At 52.0% G+C, this 23528-nt stretch overlaps 9 protein-coding genes across 9 annotated transcripts; 2 read left to right on the top strand and 7 right to left on the bottom strand.

The window, feature by feature from the left end:
- Nucleotides 1-77: 77 nt before the first annotated feature.
- A1O3_03401 (NADH dehydrogenase (ubiquinone) 1 alpha subcomplex 2) lies at nucleotides 78-559 on the bottom strand (the record flags this gene model as incomplete). Its single annotated transcript, XM_007733539.1, has 4 exons — nucleotides 78-133; nucleotides 192-224; nucleotides 286-392; nucleotides 474-559. The coding sequence occupies 4 exons, from the start codon at nucleotides 557-559 to the stop codon at nucleotides 78-80; spliced, it is 282 nt and encodes a 93-aa protein (XP_007731729.1).
- A 425-nt stretch (nucleotides 560-984) lies between these two features.
- Nucleotides 985-1735, top strand: A1O3_03400 (uncharacterized protein; the record flags this gene model as incomplete). The annotated part of the gene is made up of 3 exons (XM_007733538.1): nucleotides 985-1187; nucleotides 1329-1481; nucleotides 1564-1735. 3 exons carry the CDS (start codon nucleotides 985-987, stop codon nucleotides 1733-1735), a joined length of 528 nt encoding a protein of 175 aa, XP_007731728.1.
- A 2850-nt stretch (nucleotides 1736-4585) lies between these two features.
- On the bottom strand, nucleotides 4586-7029 carry A1O3_03399 (uncharacterized protein; the record flags this gene model as incomplete). Its single annotated transcript, XM_007733537.1, has 2 exons — nucleotides 4586-4710; nucleotides 4779-7029. 2 exons carry the CDS (start codon nucleotides 7027-7029, stop codon nucleotides 4586-4588), a joined length of 2376 nt encoding a protein of 791 aa, XP_007731727.1.
- A 320-nt stretch (nucleotides 7030-7349) lies between these two features.
- Nucleotides 7350-8210, bottom strand: A1O3_03398 (uncharacterized protein; the record flags this gene model as incomplete). Its single annotated transcript, XM_007733536.1, has 3 exons — nucleotides 7350-7507; nucleotides 7530-7667; nucleotides 7715-8210. The coding sequence occupies 3 exons, from the start codon at nucleotides 8208-8210 to the stop codon at nucleotides 7350-7352; spliced, it is 792 nt and encodes a 263-aa protein (XP_007731726.1).
- A 1577-nt stretch (nucleotides 8211-9787) lies between these two features.
- On the bottom strand, nucleotides 9788-11749 carry A1O3_03397 (uncharacterized protein; the record flags this gene model as incomplete). Its single annotated transcript, XM_007733535.1, has 2 exons — nucleotides 9788-11570; nucleotides 11688-11749. The coding sequence occupies 2 exons, from the start codon at nucleotides 11747-11749 to the stop codon at nucleotides 9788-9790; spliced, it is 1845 nt and encodes a 614-aa protein (XP_007731725.1).
- A 1237-nt stretch (nucleotides 11750-12986) lies between these two features.
- On the bottom strand, nucleotides 12987-15722 carry A1O3_03396 (protein Arg-6, mitochondrial; the record flags this gene model as incomplete). The annotated part of the gene is made up of 2 exons (XM_007733534.1): nucleotides 12987-13042; nucleotides 13103-15722. 2 exons carry the CDS (start codon nucleotides 15720-15722, stop codon nucleotides 12987-12989), a joined length of 2676 nt encoding a protein of 891 aa, XP_007731724.1.
- Nucleotides 15723-16844: 1122 nt separating this feature from the next.
- On the bottom strand, nucleotides 16845-17491 carry A1O3_03395 (vesicle-associated membrane protein 4; the record flags this gene model as incomplete). Its single annotated transcript, XM_007733533.1, has 2 exons — nucleotides 16845-17114; nucleotides 17390-17491. The coding sequence occupies 2 exons, from the start codon at nucleotides 17489-17491 to the stop codon at nucleotides 16845-16847; spliced, it is 372 nt and encodes a 123-aa protein (XP_007731723.1).
- A 1583-nt stretch (nucleotides 17492-19074) lies between these two features.
- Nucleotides 19075-19430, top strand: A1O3_03394 (uncharacterized protein; the record flags this gene model as incomplete). The annotated part of the gene is made up of 2 exons (XM_007733532.1): nucleotides 19075-19106; nucleotides 19163-19430. The coding sequence occupies 2 exons, from the start codon at nucleotides 19075-19077 to the stop codon at nucleotides 19428-19430; spliced, it is 300 nt and encodes a 99-aa protein (XP_007731722.1).
- A 474-nt stretch (nucleotides 19431-19904) lies between these two features.
- Nucleotides 19905-21322, bottom strand: A1O3_03393 (mannan endo-1,6-alpha-mannosidase; the record flags this gene model as incomplete). The annotated part of the gene is made up of 2 exons (XM_007733531.1): nucleotides 19905-20465; nucleotides 20519-21322. 2 exons carry the CDS (start codon nucleotides 21320-21322, stop codon nucleotides 19905-19907), a joined length of 1365 nt encoding a protein of 454 aa, XP_007731721.1.
- Between the last annotated feature and the right edge of the window lie 2206 nt (nucleotides 21323-23528).

Below are 23528 nucleotides of genomic sequence, written 5' to 3'. Positions count from 1 at the left end.
GTCGAATCCAGGCCTCGTCGCGCGTATGTTACATCCCTCCTCCCTCCGGTGGAAAAGGTCGAGTCTGACATGTTGCACTATTCATGCTTGACCAACGTGGTCACCCGGTCTTCGATTTCTTTGGCCGTGAGTCCTGTAATGCAATGGTCAGAACTGGTGTGTCCCGTAATATTGTATGTTTCGACGCTCACCTGATAACGACTCGGATTTCTCCTTCCCGAATCCTAGACCACCGTCAAAAGTCAGCTACCTCAAGCCACCGGATGTAGTCTGCGGGCTTCATACCATATCTCACCCACACCTTTGGTTCCACGCCACTAGCTTCTCGTATTAAGATCGGAGTGGTGGGATTGTGATGCTTCATCGTCGGGTACGCTCGTTTGAGAAATGATCTGAACATCCAAATCAGGCGCCGTCAGTCCGTATGCATGCGCCATAGCTCTTGCGTGGTTGGGCATTGCTTGCTTCCATACCTGGCAGCTTCACTTCCTGGGCCTGTACCGGACAAGTGAAACCTGAGTTCTCTTAGACCTTGCGTGAAGGCATATTTGCTGGCCATGGCGGCGCAGTTTCTTTCGAATCAAATCAAGTTTGGAGAGGGCGTGAGAGGAGAGAAGATCACTGGCGCATAGCTCGTAAAGAGACTGTGTGCATCTACACCACCAGCAAGAGCAATGCAATGCAAGTCGAGCATCACCACCCAGGACGAGAGACTCGGGCTTGGCGCAGGGGACGTTTCCGGTCGAGTTCAGCCATTTGATCCGCCGTCATTCGGACTTAAGCTGTTCCTCCTTATTTGCTAGTGGACCTGCCGTCCCTAATCCTCTATCTCGGACCGCAGTCCAATTACTCATTCCTAGATCCCGTCTTCCTCTCCCAACAGTCTCTCTTCTTCCCTGAAACCTCAGCTAGCTCTCCACTCATTTCATTATCCTCATCGTCGTGTCTGGGTTTAGCCGTAAACTTCCATCGGCCCTCTCAAAAATGTCCGCTCGGTTCGGCCTGCGCTTTGCGCAACAATCACCTCGACAATTCGTGTCTCGAACCCCATTCCAGGCTCGAAACCCCATTTTTCGACGATACCAAGGCACAGCAGCCAATCCGGCTGTTGAGAGTCCGGTACAGCAACAGAGCGTGTGGCAGAGATTATGGACCAGCGAAGTCGGGATCAAGACTGTGCATTTCTGGTACGACATGACTATTCCTGAACTTAGACACTGCTTCCATCCCCCCCGCGGGTGTGATGGCATGTTACTGCCACACACAGCTCCACAGGCACGGGATCGCAGTGAATGGGAACGCTGACACCTTTGGTTTGATCTATTCAGGGCTCCCGTGATGAAATGGGGTGTGGTGCTTGCTGGCGCCACGGATTTCCTCCGACCCGCCGAGAAACTGTCCTTGACACAGAATCTGGCTCTCGTGGCTACCGGCTCCATCTGGACGAGATGGTGCTTCGTTATTAAGCCCAGGAACGTCCTGTAAGTTCATACTACCACACAAAAATGACTGAAAGCCTGGATGTCGTGACTAATCGGTGTCTTTTTTATGCTTGATTATTAGTCTGGCAGCAGTCAATTTCTGCCTCGCCCTAGTCGGCAGTATCCAATGCGCCCGGATCTTCTTGTACAAACGATCAGTGACGGGCAGCACGACCGAGGCGCTGAAGGAACTGGAGCATGACATTGAAGGCAAGGCCAAGAGTACAGAGAAGAAGATCGAGCAGAAGATCTAAAGCGTCTCAAGTGACGCATAGGATGGAGGATTGGGCGAGTCGGGTTAATACCGGGTGAGATTGAGTCTAGGATGTGGCTGAGGATGGTAGATGAACTCAAGTGCGCAAAGAGCAAAGAGCAAAGAGTTTCGAGCTAGAGTTGGAAATGGCCATTATGGCCAGAGACAGCCTAGACGGATATCAGCCGCCTCTCTCTGTCTCCGTCTCCGTCTCGGTCCTCCGAGGCGGATTGCACAATGTCCAGTTGCACAGTTTTATGGAGTATATGTATATATATTCTCCGTACGTGAAGCTAGCTCGATGGAGCGGCTCGAGTCCAACCCCTTGCCTTCCTCCCATGTTGAGATATATCATTTGTCCTGGTTTGGTTCGGTTCGTGTCGTGTCGTACTATTTCGTTCCATTCTAGTCATTGGAAGTCATCCCGTTCGATGGGGACGTTCTAGTTTTGGTCAGATGTCACCCGTTCCGTCCCTTCTCACCATCATTTACATGCACCGCGCTACACAACACATTCTCATATGAGTCTAGGACAGCCTTTGGCGCCCACTACTCACTACTCAAGACTCACGACTCACGTAGTCAGTACTGTGGATAACACGATACTGTTAGATTAAATCGAGTACGAGTAGTAGAGACAATCTATATATACCTACCTATACACAGACCTCTAGGTATCTATCCATACATATCATGTTGCTAAGAATACAGATATTCTGTACACCCGCTTCAGGTATCTTCACACATAAGTATACATCATTGATACACAGGCCCGGAATCACAAGTCGAAAAACAAGGAAGGAAGAGCAGGCCTCGCATGCACTCTTTTAAACCTGTACAGCTCCCACACTTGTACACTCACACGGATAGAGTCACCACGCACTCTACTTCTCCTTCTTCTCGGGAGCGCTCTTTTCCACCTTGTGCCTTTTCATCCCCGGTATCCTCGTATCACCGCCCCGGGCTTGGTATCGACGGGTCAGTTCGCTTGCTGTCCAGGCAGACCAGGACCCTTTGCCGGCTCCTGTCCAAAGAAGAATTGACGTCAGATGGATCAGAGGGATTCAGATAAAGCAGCACCAGAGGAAGTGCTGGCAAAGAACAAAAGAAAAGAGAGAACAGTAGTGGCATGCCCAGATTGTCAAGGTACCTATGAGGTAGAGGGCTGAGAGTAAGACTGATACAACGTAGCATACCTTTACCCTCGTTCTTGACCCCCTGTTCGATCTTTCCGCCGAGTTCGGGGTCCGTTGGGGTTGCCTTTTGAGCCGGGCATTGTCCAGGAGCGACAAAAACGGTGCCCTTTTGGTGAGAACGGTTCTAGGTCCGATGTCCTTTTTGCTTTATAGCAACTACAATTGTTCCAAACCGGCTCGTCTGCTACTGCCACTAGAAACTTGGCCTCTTGTTCGTTCTGGTTTCGGTCAACTTGACACTCTGCTCTGAACACTGGCTGTTACGGGGACTCGAGGTGAGCGGAGAGGACGACGAGGGGCTCGAAGATGTAGACGTCGCTGTCGAGATGGAACTCGTCCTCGTCTTATGCAGAGTCGACCCGGAAGATGGGACTGAGGCTATGCTTGGCTCGGATACAGAAGCCTTGCGCAGGATTTCGCGGAGCGAGCCTTCAGCCGATGATGTGTCGGGGGCAGGGGTGGAGCGGAAGGTAGGAAAGCGGATCATGTCGAGACGAGGCCCTGGACGGGCAGGATTGACCTTTATATTGGCCGTAAGAGGGGTGTGGCTGGCCTGATTGGTGACTCTGTGTAAATAGGCAACCAGGACCAGGGTGGCATTCTAGAAGTGGATGAATGTTCGTGATTGATTGTCGGCTCGAATCGAGAACTAGATGAGGCCGGGGGTGAGGCAATGAGACGAGATTACGGGAGGTAGGATTCTAGTGTGACACTGATATAGGTGATAGGGAGTCCGGGGGGGATGCCCCGGGAAGACAGAAGAACCGGGCGTCTTAAGGTTTGTCGCACGAGAGAAAAAGCGATGATTTACAGGGATGGTCCGTGTAGGAGAGAACGATAGATATGATATCGGGGTCGGGATCTGGAGATGGTGGAGAGCATGGAGATCAAGACGTCACACGATTTGGCATCGTCACCATCGTCACCATCGTCACCATCGTCACCATCGTCACCATCGTAGCACTAATTAATTAATGGCGCACTGCAATTATGACCGACTCGATCGGGACTGATCAGCCGACTGTTGGGGTGGTGGGATGAAGCGATGAAGTGATCAAGAGATCAAGCGATCAAGCGATGAAGAAGCGATGCTGGGACGCTTTGGCAAAGGTCCTGATGCGGTCATTGCCAATGCCAATGCCTTACTCGTACAGTCACGGGACCGAGTCACCCTGCCGGCAGCCAAAGAAGCAATATTAAATCATCCGGGCGCAGGCCTCGTCGCCCTCCCTCTTCGCTTCCATGAGAGGCGCGCCGTCGTCTTTGATCTTCGATTCGATGCTGCCTGGTCTGAGCTGCGTGGGATCGAAGCGCCATCCCAACCATTGCACAAACTATTCTGTCGATCCTCGATCCTCCATAATTTTCCCGTGTGGACCAGACGAGGCTGCAAACCAGTTGAATCCCCAGAGAGCATGGCACCTACTAGGTAGATATTGTGGTCCTCCTCACTGTGCACTGTGCACTACCCCGTCTTTCTCAGTTCGTCGTTACCCATCCCAGGCAGATTTCCATTAACAAACCCGTATTTCTCTGGTTTATTCCTCGTGCTCGATAGGCATTGCCCAACCTCATTAAAACCCCATTGCTCTGTCATGATCCCCCTAGCCCTCGCCGTGTCCCTGAATGCCACCCATAATTCAAACCACACACATTTACATGACCACACACTCTCCATCACTCTGGCGGTTGACGTTCGACCGAGATACTCGAGTCTTGGACATTTTCTGCCCGCGTCTCATCTCCTCTAACCTCTCTCGGGCTTTGCCGAAGTTTTGTGCTAGATGCCCTCGTCAGTCACTGCAATACCAAGTCAAGAGCGCCATTCGAAAGGGTATGTATACTCACAAGCTGCCCGGTAATACCATCGTCTCGCCTCATCAAGGTCAACCGCCGTCCCAATGCCAACTTCGTTGAAGTATCCCATCGCATATTCGGCCTTGGCTAGCCCAGAACTTGCCGCCTTTCGTGCCCACAGGAATGCCTCCGCATCGCTTTGCGTGAGAAGAGGTTCAGACCCAGTCAAGTACCATCCACTCAACGCCAACTCGGACTGATGTTCGCCCTGCGCTGCAGCCCGAGTGTACCATGCGATACTCTGCCGCGGATCGATCGGACAGCCTAGCAAACCATACTCGAATGCCGATCCCAGCCGGAATTGTGAATACTTGTATCCTAATTCCGCCGCCTGCTGGAACAGTTGGAAGGCATACTCCTCATCGCGAATGATATGATCCATAGGTGTCGCCGACTCGTAGAGTAGTCCCAGTTCATGCAATGCGTGAGGGTTGTCTCGGTCCGCTCGCTCCGCCGCTCTCTTCAACCACGAAACACCTTCTCGTGGATTCTTTGGCTGGGACAGCAAGCCTTTCAGCAGTATCATCCCAAGCTTGTACATCGCCGGAGTGTCGCCCAACGACGCGGCCCGTTTGTACCATTGCATTGATTTCAGAGGGTCTCGTCGGGTTCCGCCGCCTTCCTCGGTCCCTAGCTCGCAGCAGACCGCCACCCTGTAGGCACTTTGGGCATGGTTCAATTTGGCCGCCGACTGATAGAGATGGAACGCCTCCTTGGCGTCTACCGGTAGCCCCAGCAGTCCCTGTCCATGACAATCCGCAAGGTAGAACATGGCTTCTGGATAGTTCGCCGCCACCAATTTCTTCACCAACTTGTGCCCTTCAAAGATATATCGTTCTCGGTTTTTCTGCGTCTGTTTCGCATCCGCTTTACCCCCTTCGTCGGACAAAACTCTGGCACCTTCCACCAATCTTTTGGCCAATTGTAGTCCGAGGGCATGATCTCCCGGAGTTTGCCGATACCTTTCCCGTAGATTGTTAAGCTCTTGGACCGTAACCTGTGGTGCATTACTGCCGTTGGCATTACTCGGGGGAGGTGCTGTCGCCTGCCTTGGCTCTGGCTGAGCTGCTAGTGGCTGAGTGGCCGTATATCCATGGTTAGATACCTGTCTTACGGGCTCCGGGTGAGCTGGCAGTGCGTCAGGGTTGATGTTGGCAGTGGCAGTGGCAGTGGCATTGGCACCGGTACCGGCAGTAGCGACGGCGCTGGCATTCGGATAGTGTCGCACAGGGACAGGATGGGCAGACTTCGAGACATTTGATCTAGACCCTGTAATATTGTAGTTGTCCTGAGACTCTTTTCGTGGAGGTCGTCCTTGTCCGTACGGCGCTTGATATTGTTGATTGGCTCCTGTGTAATTGTATGCTTGATTGAATGGTCCAGATCCGGCTGGCGCGGAAGGTGCCCGATGTTCGGGGGATTCCAGGCCATAAGAATTTCCCGTGTCATAACTTCGTGGTGGCGGCCGTTGCGCGCTACTGGTATGAGGCCGGGTCGGAGGTTGCTGCTGTCCAAACGATTCATAGCCTGGAGTATTCAATGGTAATGGAGGAGCTTCACGCACTGGTGGCTTCGTCCCAGTCCTACTCGCTGCTCGCGGAGGGTATTGCGAAACAGATATTGGTTGAGTCTCGTCCGCTCCAAAACCACCCACCGGCGGCGGTCTCGTCTCAAAATTTCTCGGTTCACTATATTGCCGTCGAGAAGGCGCTTGGCCGAAGCTTTCATTTCTGTCGGCGGGTATAGGTCTTGTATTGACATTGGGCGGTAAATCAAATGAGAACTCGGCGAGCGGTGAAGTAGCATCGTAAGATGTAGGTGGCTTGCTCTGCGTGGTATCAACTTGACCTGGGTATGCTCCTGGAACCTGATATGTGGGCTTTCGGTATATTTGTGGGTCGTAAGAAGATAGTTGACCGGTATTGATATGGTCCTCTGGCTTCTCGTTCGCCCGAAGAGGGATGGCGTCAAAGTTGGGCATGTCATTACTCCTCGTATCATAGTCCGGTGCCCGGTTGGGCGCTCCAGCTCGATACGGGCCATTTTTGTAGTTCTCTTGAGGTATTGGCCGATGTGGCAACCTCGACGGGGGTGGTCCTGTAGGTGATTCATAGGGCGCCGAAGGAGCATTGTAGTCGCGAAGGTAACCATCGTTTTGCGTGAAATATTCCTTGGGCCCATTATACTGAGACTCATGTTCGTCTTGCATATCGAAGCCGCCCCGAGACTGGTATCTTGGCATTGATCCGTATGGTGCATGATGAGGTCTGTCTCGGTTTGTTGATGGCGGTGGAGGTCCACGCGGGGGTTCCTGTGTACGCCGAAGATTTGGCGGACTGATCTCTCCCTGTGGTCTGAAATCTTGTTGTTGGCGGTTGAAGTCTGACGAATTCCGCCTAGGCGATTGTTGATAGTCTTGTATTGGAGGTCGAGCTACATCTGAAGCGGGATTATGACGTGGACGACTCAAGTCTGACGGATTTGGCCTTGGTATTGATTGATACTCCTGTAGGGAAGGTCGACCCATATCTGAGGCGAAATTTTGATGTGGACGATTCATCTCTAATGAGATTCGCCCTGGTGGTAGTGGATGGACTGGTTGCACAGGAGGCCGACCGAAGTCTGAAGGTCGATCGTGTGAAGTACTGGGTCTATGGACTTCTTTTCTTGGAAGTCCACGATGCCCGTGAGATGTATGTGGTCGTGCACCAGACTCTTCGCTGTGAGGTCGGTCATCGATACTTAGGTTGCCCAGGCTATTGTCTATACTGGCACGCCTCTCCTTGCCGTCCGGTCTCTTCTTCCCAGGGAAGGCGCCGAACGGATTGTCCCAGGCCAAGTTTTTGGGAGATGTGGGTTCAGCTAGGATCCTGTGTCGCGCTGGATCACATCAGTATTTACATACAACAGGAATGAACAATCCTTACGTTTTGACCTTTTATGAGGACTGGAAGGATCCGGTCTTTGATGTTGTGGCGGCCTCTGGCCGTTCGAAGAGCCCGAGAACTCAGGTTCCACGGGCGGTCGACGGTGTCCATTGTTGCGATATCTGTCATCGTACTGATATGTGCGATTCGAAGGATGGTCTGGACCGGAATAAGGATCTGAGCTAGGCGCTTGCGGATGGCCATTTCTTTTGTCGGCATATTGACTCTGGTAGCCATCATGAGAGTATTGGTCTTGACCTTGCCATTGCCAGTTCTGTTCATAATCATCACTCGGCGTAGATACCAAACCCTGGCCATAATCATTGCGACCCTTGGGATATCCATTGTAACCTTGGTATTCTTGTTGATTGTGTGATTTTTGACTTCTTCCACTCTCTTGCCACTGTCTCTGATCATCTCTGCGATCGTAGTGATATGCTTGCTGTACAGGTGCAGAGCCTTGTTGCCATTGTTGACGGTATTGATTGCCGGCCATCATCGTGCCACCAAAGCTGATCAGCCTAGGTCGGTGAGCTCAACTGGCGTCTTCGTCGCAACGTTGCTGAGGTGTTCTGGGTCCGAGAGTGTTGGCTGGACGCAACCGGACAAGGGAAAAGCCACGAGAGAGATTCAAGTGAAAGTCAGAGTCTTGAACACCATGCCCTCCATTGTCCTCTTTTGCGACAAAAAGCATGAACCAAAGGCTGGTTCAACGGCTCTAAACGCAGACAAGCAGAGAGGTTCGAGGGGTCGACCGATTCAGCTCAAGCGATGGTGATGGTCAGGAAATGCGTCGGAGACTCGTGGCTCGTGATCTGTGCAGTTGTCATAACACACACAGCCTGGCTGGAGAAAGTGTGGTTCCTCTTGCCGCCTGGGGATGTCAGTGTCAGTTGGGGGTCCGTGGTACGTAGTAGTAGAGACGTACGTACTCCGTACTCCGTACTCTGTACGGATACTCTGTACGGGTAAGGTCGACCTTTGCTGCAGCGCAGGCCCGCAGGGTCGATGTCCTTCACCAATGAAGCTAAAACAGCCACTTTCCGGGTACCACTTAATCAAAGACCGTCTAACAGGGATACCGAACGGGAGGCTCAGGCACCCCGGCTCGCCTGTGGGGCGAAGGCGTAAGACCGCCGTTTCTGCAGAGGACGACGGTGATGGGAGAGTAAATCTAATGTAAGCCTGGATCATGCGTTTCAGGCCTTGATCCTTCTTTCTGGGACTGGCATCGAGAAGGAATTAAAGTGACAACCCCCTTTCAACGGGTCTCTGCCTATAGGGAATAATAAATGAGTGTCACCAGTTTCGTGTGCGTGTCGGTGATGTTCTTTGTGGCTGGTTTCAAACTGCGAACAAAGAACGAGCTCACAGGCGCAGTCAGGCACAGGTCCATGATTCGACGCATCCAACCACTTTGCCGTTTGCTCTCCGCCCAAATCATTCCGCTAAACCAAGATCTTGCTCGCCTCTTCCTGAGCACAGCCACAGAATGGATAAAGAGGACGGAGTGCTATGTGCGCCGTATCAAATTGGGAGGCTGATCAAACCTACTTCTCCTTCAGCATTGTTGATGGCTAGAAGATGCCGAAACGTCATGGGTCATGGCCAGATTTCCCCTGCTCCACGCCGATTGGGACAGATTGTCTAGTTCGCTGGTCGAAGTCAGCGTCAAGAGTCAAGAAGCAAACGACAAAGATTTGGTTCGCTGGCTTGATTCACCCCTTTCAAACCTTGGGCCCTCCTGGTTTAAAAGACAGGGCTGAACCTGGTCGTCTGATTGACCTTGATTTACTATGATGCCATTATCTGTCCACCGAAGCTCTTCTGGTCACAGAACCGGACTGTCTCCTCCGAATCTCTAATTAATTATGTTTACCACCGACAATCATGGAATTGCTCTGCGATCAGCATTGAGACACGCATACATATCATAGCCCACGCTGCTCGCCATCTGAACATGGTAGACCCCGTCGGACATTTCCAGTCAACACCTGGAGATCTTTTCCAGCTAATCCTCCCCGATTTTTGTATGTCCTCGTACACTCATCCCATCTTCACTGAACTCATCAATTAATGGCTGACAACGGCAAGCTCAATCTCGACAAATGGTTCCGCTTGATACACTGCGAGTAGTCCCTTGGTCGCTAGTGCCAACACGTGAAGAAGAGCCTGAGCACCTACAACCTGAGAATTCTGTGTCGGTGGAAGGAGTTCGTCGAAGGTGACATTTTCACGTTCTTGGTCTTCCTCCATCAAGGTCTGTATCTTGGTATTGACAAACGTGAGAAAGTTGTATGCTTCGTTCTCCAGTGTCTCAGCAATCCACTGACTCTGTGCTGCTGTCTGGGTGTCGACGTGTGCGGAGGGACCGTAGAGCTCGAAATCCAGGTCGATATCAGCACCTAGCTGCATGTCCAGACCAGCAGAGTCTTCTTCATTGCTAGTAAGTCGTGACACCTCCGTCGCCTCCTGGCTGCCGAGTCTGGAAAGGGACCGACCTTTCCCGAACAGTGGACTGGCGGAAGTGAAACGAGTCCCTCGTCTGCCGAAACCGGAAGGAGGCCCCAGTTCCACACCGCCGGTAAGGCTATCAGCGCTCGACTGGAGTCTATGTAGTGGTTGCATTGAGCTGGGACGGGATCCCGATATGTTCCAAGGCATGCCGGAGGAACGGTCTGGCAGCGATGGAGGTGCATGTCGACCAACCTCACTTTCAATGTTGACGTCATCTCCCTGAAGCATGAGGTCTTCCTCATCACCGAAATTCAAGCCATCGTTCTCGTCGCCACGAGCGACTTCTTCTTGCGACGCGGTTCTGGCTTTCACTCTTCTCGCGTTCTCGGCTCCATCGCTGTCAGCAAGGGAACTACTGCGAGATCTTTTCGTGCCTGTATCTGGGCCTCTCAGCATTTCCCACAGTGATTGACCACTAAACACGCCGAGTGGGTGTGGTACTCGCTCGTTCCCAAAGGTGGTCGCGACATTTCCGATTCCCTGGCGGAGGAGCCAAAATTCCGCATTCTTCTTCGCTTCATGACGTGATGTCTGGATTCGGCGACTGCGCAGAGCAGCTGCCATGTTGGCGAGATAGTTTTCATTCCACTCATTGAGGTCCCGGTTGCTCAGTTCGGTTCGCTGGTCTGGCCGAATGGATTTTACAGGTCGTGCTCGTCGCTGTGGCGCTTCCACCTCCTCAGACACCTCTTCCGATTGATTGTCAGGATGGACAGAGGAGGTAGGATGTCCTGTTGCCTGGTCTTCACCCACGGCGGGCTGGGGAGTCATCAGGGCTGCTTGAGCTGGTATGTGATCGTCGTCGGCAAACACCGGCAAATCGACATCGACGGCGATGACTTGTTGCATTGGTGTGTCTCCTGACATGACAGTTTCCTGCCCAGTGCCAATGCTTCCAATCCCAAACATCTCGCTTGCAGATCCTTGTCCTCCATCATTTTCGATGTCACTACCCCTAAAGTCCACCGACATTGCGGGCTGAAGGAACCCATTGTCGTCTATATCAAACACCGGATCCTCAATAATAGCAGGCTCCTCGTCAAACACTGAAGGAGGTTGCGCCGCTCGACTCCCGGACGGCCAGCCTGAGCTTGTTGCTGCGCCCAGATCCACATCAACTCTGCCGAAGCTGCCAGGTGTATCCAGTGGAGGGATTTCAAGGCCGGGTTCCTCGTCATCGTAGATGTGCAGACTCGACTGACTCGACAGTAGGGGTCGCGGGGAGAATGAACCAGTCGCAGTCGACCGATCAGAAGGGATTCCGAAGGCTGCAAGATCGAAATCAATGTCGAGGTCAAGAATGAAGTATGGATCTTCCGTAATATTGAGCTGGTCAGGCCTATTGTGTGACGGTAGCTTGAGATTAGTTCTCGTCGCGTCCTTGCTATGGAAGGAGGTAGGGGCAGTGGTGGGTTATAGAGGGCGCAGTTTTCATTCCATGTACGGAGGTACACACCTCATCTTGCCCACATCAGGATCCAACTCCATTTCTTTGAAGACATCCTGCGACCCTCTCATCTTATCCCGCAGACTCGTAACGTCCGCGAGCACATAGCCACATTGATGCGAAAACACGCGTGACACGCCGAACCTGTGCTCCGAGTCAGCCTTACCCTCCGAACAGAGACCAGATGATGAGGAAGAAGGAGGATCAGGGGACGTGTGTTGCTAGGGTATGGGAGGAATATACAGCAAATTGCCCTGCAGGCGCAGAGCTAAAGGCATCTCTGGCTCCGTGATGGTCTCGCATGCCTTCGGGAGGTCCACATCCAGGATGGCACGCCGGGTGACTTTCTTCAGGTTCGATTTAGAGCCGAGGGTTGCGACGAGCCTAAGGAAGTGGAGTGCGGTTGATCAGCATCTTTGCAAGTTTCTAAAGGAGGGACTTCGTTTGGATTGCAAGGCGTAAAGGGATTGACAGCCAGCGTGAAAGGCTCGTCAACCGTCAAAAGAATCGAGGGTAATCACCAGATAGTTGCCACGCCATATTGGCGACTTGTCAGCACTGCATAGTCACTTCGTCAGGTTTTGAGCTGCTTTGCAAACCGCGTGAAGCATATGAGAGTCCAAGAGTGACGAGAACTCACTTTCATGGCTGTAGAACATCCTGCCCTTCAGTGAACCGCGCCACAGTAGCGCCGGATATGTCTGTACCAACACCGACTCACTTCTTCGAAGCCCTGATGACGGGGATCGATTCGATTCGAAGGAGTGCAATAGACAGAATGTGAACAGGGAATGAGGTAAGGAAGGTCAGCTGAACAAAGAGTGAGATGGATGTGAACTCGGGGTTTACGCAGCGCAGCGTACTGAATGGAATCCAACAGACGGCAAAGAGACCAGAATCAGAACGCGTATCAGTCGAAGAAAGAATCATTAATTTTCTCATCACAGGTTCACTGCGTAGCGATTCGACTTGCTAGATGCCGCCCTTGCTTTTCTGGTTTGCTCATCAAACTCCGATTCCTAATCAACTGACCATGCATATAGCACGTTGGAATGGTTGAAACCATTCTTTCCGTGTATTGCGTGTCCGTCGATCCCTTCTCTACCTGATATCCATGATTTCCTCCCCTGTCTAGAAGGTCTGTACAGAGAGGCAAAAAAAAAAAAAACTGCATAAAAGGCGGGCAACCGCGACGGAAAGACAGGAGGTTGCTCACTCGGCACTGGACCTTGTCCACACGAAACTTGGCCAGCGGTAATATTCGGTAGACCTTGATCTCTCACAGTCCTCTCGGCTTGCCCTAATCCCTCATTCAAGTGGGATTCCCTCATATTCACCATACCCAAGAGCTAGGTTCATGTTTTCTGTCCACTCATGTCAGTTGACTAATCTACCACCAAGGTCTGCAGGAAGCAAAAACTTACGGAGACATTGTGTTGCTGCACCCTTCAAGAGATTGTCGATCGTGGCGCAGACAACCACTCTCTTGCCACTCGAGTGAACTGCAAACCCGCCAATTTCGACACCATGGCGATGTGCGATATTCTTCACCAGAGGAGCCTCCCCGATAATCTTGACCAGCTTCTCCCCTGCGTAGCGATCCTGATACAAATTCCTGATATCGCGAGACGTCATCTCTTCCTTCAACGGGATGTTGATGGTATGGTGGATGCCTTGGAACCAAACAGCAACGTGAGGGATGAAAGCAACAGGGGTACCAAGTCGGGTAGAGATCTCCCGTTCGTGAATATGGTCTGTCAGACTGTAAGGGATGATGTTGTCTGTCAGATTGTTGACGTCGTTCTTTGGACTTGGCTTTGTGCCCGCGCCGGAGTAGCCAGAGACTCCAAAAACTGTTGGCTGTCCTCCAAGATATGGGACTAGAGGAGCTATACCGAGCTGCGCTGCTGTCGCATAGCATCCAGGGTTTGAGATTCTTCTGGCTTGAGCGATGGCAGATCGGTCAACGAGCTCAGGAAGGCCGTAAGTCCACGCAGGGTCGAATCTGTAATCGGCACTAAGGTCGACGATGACGCTGTTCTTCCCAACTTGATCAATGGTATCGACAAATGGCTTGCAGACACCATTGGGCAAGGCCATAACCCAACAATCGACATCTCCATTTTCCTCCATCTGTCGGACGTCTTCAACACTCAAATTCTCATAGATGATCTCCCGCTTGTCATAGCCACTGAGTTTAGTTCCCGCAAGCTCTCGTGATGAGACATGACGAAGATCCATGTGAGGATGGCGATTGAGAAGGTCCACCAGAGCCTTGCCAGTGTAACCTCTCGCCCCAATTAAAGCAACTCTAGAAGGCTTGTCATTCGAGCTGTTCTTGGAGCCAAGAGGTGGGTTGGGGTTCGTCGTAGCATAGGTACGAACACAGAGAGCTGGTTTAGTGACATATCTGGCCCGCCTGGCTGCTCTCAAAGGATTGGCCTGCGTCGAGAATGCTCGCTTCTGTGTCAGTCCTGCAGATTGAGCAGCGCTGCTGGCTAAGTTTGCTGCGGCCCTTGCAGCCCTTTGCAGCCTGGACTCGAGGTTGATATCACCGAACATTTGACGGCCATGCTTTGTAAATTCGACCATCAAATCTTTGACCTCTTCACTCGTCTCGAGACCATACCAAAAGAGAACCTCGCCATCCTTGGAAAGGCTGCCATCGGCTTTGTCAAAGAACCAGGTCAAATTCTCATCGTCCTCTTTGACTGTCCACATTAACTTGGGGAAATCTTTCTTGATGGCAGCGAAAATGTTATCCGCCACATTGGTCAGCCATCCATTCTTGGTAATGGTCAAGGTTGCCAAATGAGCCAGCGAGGTTTCTCCATTGGGCGGTAAGACAATAGCTAAAGCTTCCATGGGCTCGTCGAAATAGGCCTTGAACTCTCGGCTGCGAAGGGTTTTGACGTATCGATCCACGACAGCACGGGCATCGAGGCTGGCACGATCGCGAATGAGGACTTCCTTCAGCTGCTCAATATCCTTGAATTCGTCAATAGAGGTGTTGACATGGACCTTGTTTCCTCGGCGGATCAAAGTGCCTGCACCAGAATCCGTGAAGAGTTCCTTCTGGAGATCTGCAGGGTGGATGATGGCGACACTGGAGCTTCGGGGCAGATCCATCAGGAGCTCTCTCATTTCTTTGATCTTCAGCCTCGTCCCATGTCGCACCCACCACTGTGTCATGAGGTGATCATACTCCTCGTCCAGGTTGATGGCGGAGATTTTCTCCCCCGTATCCCCATTGAACAGTCCACCTTTCTCAGACAGGTAGACAATCTTCAGAGGCTGGAGTGATCGAGCTAGCTCGCCCGCGGCAACATCAGCATTGACATTTAGGACTTGGCCTGCCTCCGACTCGGCCATAGACGTCAGGATCGGGAGACAGCCAGCTTGGATTGCAGCTTGGATGGGCCTCTTGTCAACATGCTTGATCTTGCCCACAAGATTGTATTTCTCTTTATCGAGGTAGTCTGCTGTAAAGACTCCGGAGGTGATTGGTCTTGCGCGGACGCCTAATCGTTCGAGTTCTTCCACCAAGCGCAGGTTCTCCTCCAGAAACAACGCTCGTGCAATACCCAACGTCTTGGGATCTGTTACGCGGATTCCATCCTCAAATTGTGGCTCAACCCCCGAATTTTCTAGGATCTTGTTCAATTGCGGGCCTGCCCCGTGGACAACCACAGGATAAAGTCCGACATGATTCAAGAATGCGAGAGCCGAAGAGAGAGTCTGAAGGTGCTCGGTCAAAATAGCTCCACCGACCTTGATAACGGCAAACTGTTGCGAGGAGACCGAAGTGAAGTGTGATAGATACTGTTGAACCTCCCTCTTAGATCCAATGTTACTGAGCAACTGCACCACTGTCAACCTTGTCGAAGAAAAGTCCGAAGGGGAGGAATATGTCCGTCGCGAGGTTATCTGGCGCCCAACCAAAGGACTATAGAAGGGTCGAGCGAGACGGAAAGCTTGATATGCTCGAGGACGCACTGAGGACGTAGCTGCCCTGGTTGCTGCTCGCGCAGCGGCCGCACCCATTGCTGCTGTCATCCTCTTTCAAGTCATGCGGCAGCTGAGAGAAAACTCGGGAGAATGCGAAATCGGTGACGTCGGGCGGTGAAAAGACAGCTTCGAGCTGTTACGACAGAGGGGAGAGTATTGAAACCGCTGAAAGGGTCGACAACAGGTCTATAGCGAGGAACGCCAGCAATGGAATTTATGCACCAGGAATGTCGGTGATCCTGGCCAGTTCAATTTTTTTTCATGCGCTTGGTACTACAGCGAAGAACAAAATATCTGCGGGGTGATGGAGTGTGAGCATCATTTTGCCTGAGAGCCAACCAGCTCCAGAGCCCCGGTGGGCGCTTCTCCAACGCTCAAACTGGGTGGTGTGGCGTGCCTGCCCAGGCCGACCTTCGGCTGCAGTGCTTGGGAGAAAAATTTCAATGCCTGCACGATCTCCTGTCAGTCGTCGCCATCAACGGGGCTTGCATAGGTAGTGACTGGGAGCATGTGGCATATACGTATTTGCACGGTTACTAGTCACCGATGCTCCTGCAGACTAAGGATGCAGCGCGATCTCGGCGGCTTGAAAATTCTACGCCCTTCTCTCCCATGCTAGATAATATTTCTCTGAATCACATGGGCTTCACTTAACTTCGAAGTCAGCGAGGATACGAAGTAGGCATCTTTCTATCAGGTTGCGTGCTCTAGTCTCGTTCGGCATCTGTGTTTGCCTTCTCGATTGAGACTGCATGGAAAGGAAACAAAACTTGGAGGCTGGTTAACAACAATCAAGTGTGAAATCCAGTCGGGAGCAAGAATGTAGAAGAACCCATGGTATTATTGTAACAAGTATGCTCTGATCCCTCATCCATAGACGCCCCTGAGCAGAGTTCAAGAGCTTCTCATTGCCCCAACAATCTTCTCCAGCGCGGCTCTGGGACACTTGCTGTTCAGAAGTCGAATCCAGGCAAGACATCAGATGTCGGAAGCTCCCGACCCATCGCACAGATTGAAGCTGTTTGCGATCAGTTCAAGTTGTACAAGCGCTAGCCCAAAAAGACAGAATCGATTCCAGTTCGTAAGTAGCATTTCGGTGGACTGCTGTGTCGTAAACGAGCCTGCGGAAGCTTATCTGGTGGCAACCACTGTCCTACGTCAGTAATTGGTTTGCTGCAGTGGACACTCGAACATACCAGCTGGGACGATAATGACAATAAGCAAGATGATGATTCCGGCAATGAGACACATGCGCATCTTCATATCCTTCCACCACATTTGTTTTCGAACTCTATTTGCTCCCCGGCGGAAGCCCTGTGCTGATACGGCAAGGTTGTCGGTCTTATCTTGCAGCGAATCGAGTCGCTCGCCTCGTTGGGAGACCTTGTTGATGTTTTCTCGCATCACACCGACCGTGTCATCGATTTGCTGTGATTCGTCTCATTAGCTATGCCTGTTCAGAGTCGGAGAGATGATGCTCAAGACAAAAAGGGGGCTTCACCACCCCCGTGAGCGATGAGGGTAGACGAATGCTAAGCCCGATGGGAGTGAGCTCTGCGAGGAGACCCTGCGATATGCTTCAAGGGTGTTCCGACGAAGAATTCCAGCTGGGTCCCACCTGCGACGGTTCAGGTAGCAGACTGTGAACACCAACTGCCATTGCTTTGCCTCGAGACGCGAAGTAGGAAATCTTTGGCACATACCGCTTGCAAAGCAGCTGTTCTCTGATTGCCCCCAGCCTGCGGCGGGCCGCCCTGTCCACCCGAGGGGATATAGGGGTCGTAAGGTTGGTCTCGTTCGGCCATGATAGGCAGGTATGCAGAATGGACGACGAGGTCTTGGTTATCAAGGGACGACAGTAGAGGTCGAGTGGAAGGATGTTGCAACGATGATGGTTGTCGTTATAACCTGTGTGAAAGAGCGAGCGCAGGGTTTGTTATGTGGCGGGTCAGTTGAGGATGGGATATGAAAGATGGAAGTGTTGGAGGTTGGAAGGTTGAAGCTGACACCGGGCTGGTGATCTGGCGCTTTGGCTGCGGCAAGGGCCTGTCGGATGGGGAGGAGCCTGAGGAACCAAAGAGCCTAAGCCCCAGTCACCCTACCAGTTAGCAGAGCCACCGTCAGGGTAGGAGGCACCACCGGAGGGATCCTGAGACGGAATTCCACTCAGGCAACGCCTACGGAGTACTGCACTGGCCACCACCACATAGGTACTAATCCGAACGATGCACCTGGCGCACTGCACGTTTCAGTGCACGTGATCCCTTGCTTTTGCCAGCCTCCCTGGTTATTACTATTACTACTACCTACCACCAACTACAGTATCCATCCAGTGGCTTGTGCTCGTCTCCTGAGATCTGGTGGTTGATTACAACGCAGTCGGGATGCTGTCTAGGTATCCTGAAGACCTGTGGCGACAGACGCGACAAGGCCCGGTGGCTGACAGATCCCAACCGGCCCTCGCGTGCTACTTTAGGTACTGAAGGGAGGCAGTGCTCTGGGCAACATGACGACGCAACGCAATACTGACACTGTTCAAGTTTTAAGGTAGTATGCCGCAACAGCCCGCCGTCTTTTCCATGGTGATGACCCAAGGAGAGAACAAAATCGCCATCTGCTTAGTCTCAACTGGCTTGCCTGCAATAACTGCGCACCGGTATACGGATAGTCATTCCACAATTGACCGACTGGCTGTGGTATTTTACCTGGGCATCCTTTCACCGCGCAACCTGTCAACAACCCTTGGTCCAATCTAGACTTTAATGTCTCTCTGCATTAATAACTTCCTTTTTTGACTTGTCGGACACCGATTAAGAAAGCTCAAGAAGCGAAATGGAGAGAAGTCTCGGTGGTCTTCTGTGGTCAACCGCTAGCACCTTATGTAATACAGACTTCCGCGGTGCCAATAGAGTGGCCGCCAAGTGCGCAGACACTGCAGAGTCCGGGCCTGGTGCCATCATCAACATGCTAGCACGGTTGCAGACCCAGGCGACTGCAACAGATTCGATGAGATGTAAATTTGTGACCACCGGCAATGTACACAGCTCTATGTCACCATCTATGCCTTGACTAGCCGGCATTCATTCATTGAGTCTACAACCTCCGACCTTGTCTCTCACCTCTTGTCAGTTGTGCTCAGTACCACGCGCCAAACCGCAGCGTTGCAAAATGGCCTCTCGCGGGCCAATGTATGCCAAAATGGCAGCAGTGTAAGAATCGCTCACGCAGTTCATCTGGCCTGTCGCTCTATGATTACTTCTGCTGACAAGTTGCAATAGCTTCATCACCTGCTGCATTGGAGGGCCGGCTCTGATGTACTAGTAAGGAGACCTCGCTTTCTTAGCACAAATCTGTCCTTGTTCTTCAGCATCTCATTGTCAATGCTACAATGGTCTTCCACACTATCTCCCATCACGACATGTCCGTTGGCGTATTCCGGCTGTCCAAGCTGACTCAAACTCCGTCGATTATTACAGTGTCACTCCCTCCGAGGGCGAAATCTTTAGCAAGTTTAACCCGGACCTGCAGAAGCGGAACCTTGAGCTGCGGGACCAGCGGCAACAAAACTACCAGGAATTTCTCGATCAGTTGAAGGAGCACAGCAAATCTGACAAGCCCATCTGGATTGCTGCCGCAGAGGCACAGGCGAAGGCGAAAGAGGAACTTGTGAAGCAAAAAGAGGAGGAGAAATCGATGCAACAAAAAATAAAAGAGGAGCTAAGGGCTGAAGTTCAAAGGGGGTAGTATCAACCATTGTGCTATACTGGGATTTTTTTGGAAGTGAATACTCGGAGTGAAGAACAGATTCTGTCTCTGAAGCCATAAACGGATCGGCTGGCGCATGGGACGTCGGGAGAACACGAAATTTCAAAAGGCAGGGATAGGCATATTGAATGGTCGGGATGGTATTGCTTATGTTGCATGCCCCACGGCTAGCTTGATGATCAATGTTCGAGCTCCTTCGAGCTCCCTCGAACGGAATGTCTAATGCAGAAAATCACAGCTTCCCAGCCTTGCCTTTATTCTGGGCTTGCAATGCCGTGTTGGCCAGGAACGTCTAGAACTCCAACACTCCGGACACCTTTGCTCAGAATCGAAGTCCCGCCATGTCTGGATCCAGGTCTGTATAAACGCCGAACGAGGCCCGGTCTGTCGTTAACATCATAATGACCGTTGCGTTCATGAGACAATTAACGCCGATGTCTCGATGCGCGTGGCTCAGGTTACCATCCACCATGCGCCGCCTGCAACGAAGAAGATGAGCAGTACAGTCAATATTGCAGCGCCAGCTTTGTCGGCTGTGGTCACCTCTCCCACATTCAGGTCGCTTGGACCAATGTCGCTTGAGGTTCCAGCATTCGGATCCCCTTTGCTAGTTCCTCCTGAGTCTTGCGAAACGGGGCCGGAAACGATATCGATCAAATTGGATTGGATGACCTCCAAAGCTGACATCTGCTCGCCGACTCCAATGCTGCCGTCGAAGGTTCCTTCTGTCCACTTCAATCCACAAGAAGTGCCATTAACGCCACCTGTGCACACGGCAGCCGCAGCCGTTGCCGAGGCTTCCAAAATCGGTTTGAGAAGAGAATAGGTGAAGGGTGCCTTGACAGCTGTCGCCGCCATCCACCTAGCGAGATATGCCTTGAATGAGCGTTGATCAACATTGCAGGTACCGACCGGCTCGCACGCTTGCTCGTAAACTACGTTGTTTTTCAGGAAAAGTTTCAGGTTTCCAATGATGCCGTTCAGTCTGTCAGCCCATTCCTGACTCCCTCCGGTCTGTTATAACATAATATTAGAGAAGCATTCTCCATCGGGGAGGAATCACTCACAAAGTTGTACATGTTGGCGGCCCCGACAAGAAAAGTGCCGGCGTTGTAGGTCCATTGAATGTGATCAAGCTGGGAGCAGTTCAGGTTGTCATCGCTGCCGTCGAAGAAGTTGTACTGAGCATCACGAAGACCAATTGCCGAACACCAATCCCACATTCGGACCGCCCAGTCGGCATATGTCTGATTTCCCGTGTAGACAGCCAGTCGTGAGGCCATGTTGAAGAAACAGCCGTTAGAGATGGTATTCTTGTAGTTGTAGCCAGTGTTAAACGCGAAAATCTGCCATTTCAGTCCACCTCCACAAGACGTCGTATCCCAACGTGCCGCTTGAGTGTTGAATACTGCCTGGGCCAATGCGAGCCATTGCGGCTGGTCTTCAGGAGGGTCTGGAAATTTGTTCTCTGCGGCGGAGAGAGCAGCCATGGCCCAAAACGCTTGGTCGTCATTTCCTTCGGTTTTGGTCTGGTTGGGTGGCATGAAGTCCTTGTCGGGACCGACCTGGTGAAGAAGAGCCTGGGTGGTAATTGCATTGTAGGTATCGTCCCCGGTAAAGTACCAGTAATCAACCAAGGCTCCAAACATTGCACCTGCTTCCCACCAGTAGTACGGTGATGGTAGATTCCCAGGTACATCACCGGGTCTGTATCCAGTGTAGTAAGAGACCATGTCTCCCGCGAGTGTCTTTGCAGCTGCCTTAATCGAGTCTGTGCTTTGTAGATCTAGTTGTATTGCCAGGACATGTTGAACGGAGAGAATGGCCGAGAAACCTGCCGCCAGGAGTGATCTCCTCCTAAAAGGTTTCATGGTGTTGTAGCTGTGTGTAGTAGTCTTTCGATGACTGTCGCAGCCGCAGCCGCAGCCGTGAGGCACCGCTCACGGAGTTTATTGCGTCTGTTCTATCTTTTTGTGCTGGGATAACGACCGGGATTCTGAGAGAGTATTCTTGTTGGCTGGCGCACCCTAGTCTAGTAACGTGGGGAAGATCTAGCCCTAGTCGTAATTTGTCGATCTTAGATCGGAACGAATGAACCGCGGGAGAGGCGATCAGGGCCGACAGGGCACAGCGAGGAACAGATGACTGAAGGCCGAGCGAGAGAGATTTTTTGGAATGAGGAGGATATTTTTCCCCGTCAAGCGGTGAAGACAGGAAGGGTCGGTCTCTTGTGCTTTACGTCCATTGTTGAGACTGTTCGCATGCCAGGCCGGGGTGCAGGGCAACGGCTTAGGGCGGATGTCGACTTGTGCCTGATACAGACTAGCGTCTTGAGCAATAGGCTTGGGGGCTGTGATGACGCGGGCAGCACCCGCTCGGTTGGTACCTGGCACCTTGGTGGCACCTACCTGGAAGTTGGCGGGCTCCATTGCGTGCGTACCTACCTACCCACCCACCTACATCTGCCATCTAGTGGTCACTACATGCCTCAGGCTGGTATTAATATTGTATACGTGTGCGCCGAGCACAGGTACCTGTTAGGGCCTTGGGTGTCTCGTTCCACCTACCAAGCCCACCTCCTTTCTAGGGACGTACAGTACCTACCCTGCCTGAGGAATGTCCTGAGGTAGGAGGAGGGTGATGGTACCAGGTACCTAGGTAGGCAGGTGCAGCGCCATTTCACCCCCAAGCACTGTGGTAAGAGACAAACACAACTCCTTTACCCCTTACTTGTTCCCTCTCTGCTATCTCACAAACTCTAGTGAGCGAAACACCACTTGCCAAGTCTTGGATGTCTGAGAATTGCTCCCAGGTTAAGAAAGCCCTGGCAGGTCCCCCTGCACTACTACTTTTGACGGACCCCCATCCTTGGATCCGTCTCCAGGCGAGCCCGGATTTGAAGTGCCATGGCTGTGACCAACTTGCTGGGGATGATCACTCGTCAAAAACAAAAACACGGGCACCTACAGGTGGGATCTATCTACGGAGTACTTCGTACCCTATTGTGCTTGGAGGGAAAAAATGTTCTCTCCTGGCAGTAGGCATGTTCTTCTTCTCGGAGTCTGTTTTCCAGCATGAAGAAGCCACTGCCTTTCTTCGTGCAGAAGGTGCGCTCTGCTGTTCAAGTTCAGGTTGCAGTGCATGTCGTCCCCTTGGCGATAGTTTGTTTCAGGACTTTGCTCGTCTTTGGTTTACTTAAGGTTATCACCCAGGTGTCACCCAGTTGAATCTGCCTCGTCTTGAGGCTTATGACTAGTATCGTCCCTGCATCTGCCCGAGTGCCCAGAACCAAACCAAAGTCGAGATCTCCGCCTCCTTTACCCCTGCGTCGATGGATCCATTACTGGTTCTGAGGCGTTCAATCAGACCTCTTGAGCAGCGATCAAACATCACCTACTATGGTATTGAGACCGGCGAAACCGAAGACGTCCTAACGACCGAATACTGCTCTTTCATCGCCGGCACAAAAAATTTGTCCCTCTGTCCGTGTTGTACAATCGATAGCGAAAGCGTTTACCTTTATGTGCAACTTTGTGCCGTGCTGAGACCTCAGGTTTGAGAGACATCAAAGTGGTGCCGTCGCCCTTTCTTGACTCCGGGGTTTGTGAACAGGATACCATAACAATGAGGACATTGTCTCAACACCAGTACAAGACAGTTTTCCATTTGACCGGCTATCTTGTGTGTAGCACACATTAATTGATCAACGTGCTGGCGACTCAGCGCCCGGCAGAGACAGATCACTTCTGCAAAGAGGTGACATGAAGGCCAAAATCAGCAGCCGATGTAGGGTCTTATGATCGACCCTTCATTGAGAGGCTGGGGGTGGACCAGGCTATCGGCCCCGATCAAGCCTCAGGGGGTCGTGGGTTTGTTTCAAACAAATGAAATAAGCGATGCACCCGCCATGGTCACATCCCTATATAGACTGGTACCTGTGGTTTGTATAGGATTGAGGCTGATTGAGACTTGGTGAAAAGCACCAGTACCGCCATTTGGATGTACCGATAACTGTCTTGCGCCCACAAACGCTGCCTGTTCTTGACTGTGGTCATGTAGGAGACACTATCCTGGAGA

The sequence above is a fragment of the Capronia epimyces genome, assembly GCF_000585565.1.
Source record: "Capronia epimyces CBS 606.96 chromosome Unknown aczIQ-supercont1.3, whole genome shotgun sequence".
NCBI classification, from domain to species: domain Eukaryota; kingdom Fungi; phylum Ascomycota; class Eurotiomycetes; order Chaetothyriales; family Herpotrichiellaceae; genus Capronia; species Capronia epimyces.
Note: the sequence above shows the minus strand (reverse complement) of the source record. Positions and strands in the feature narration are given on the sequence as shown.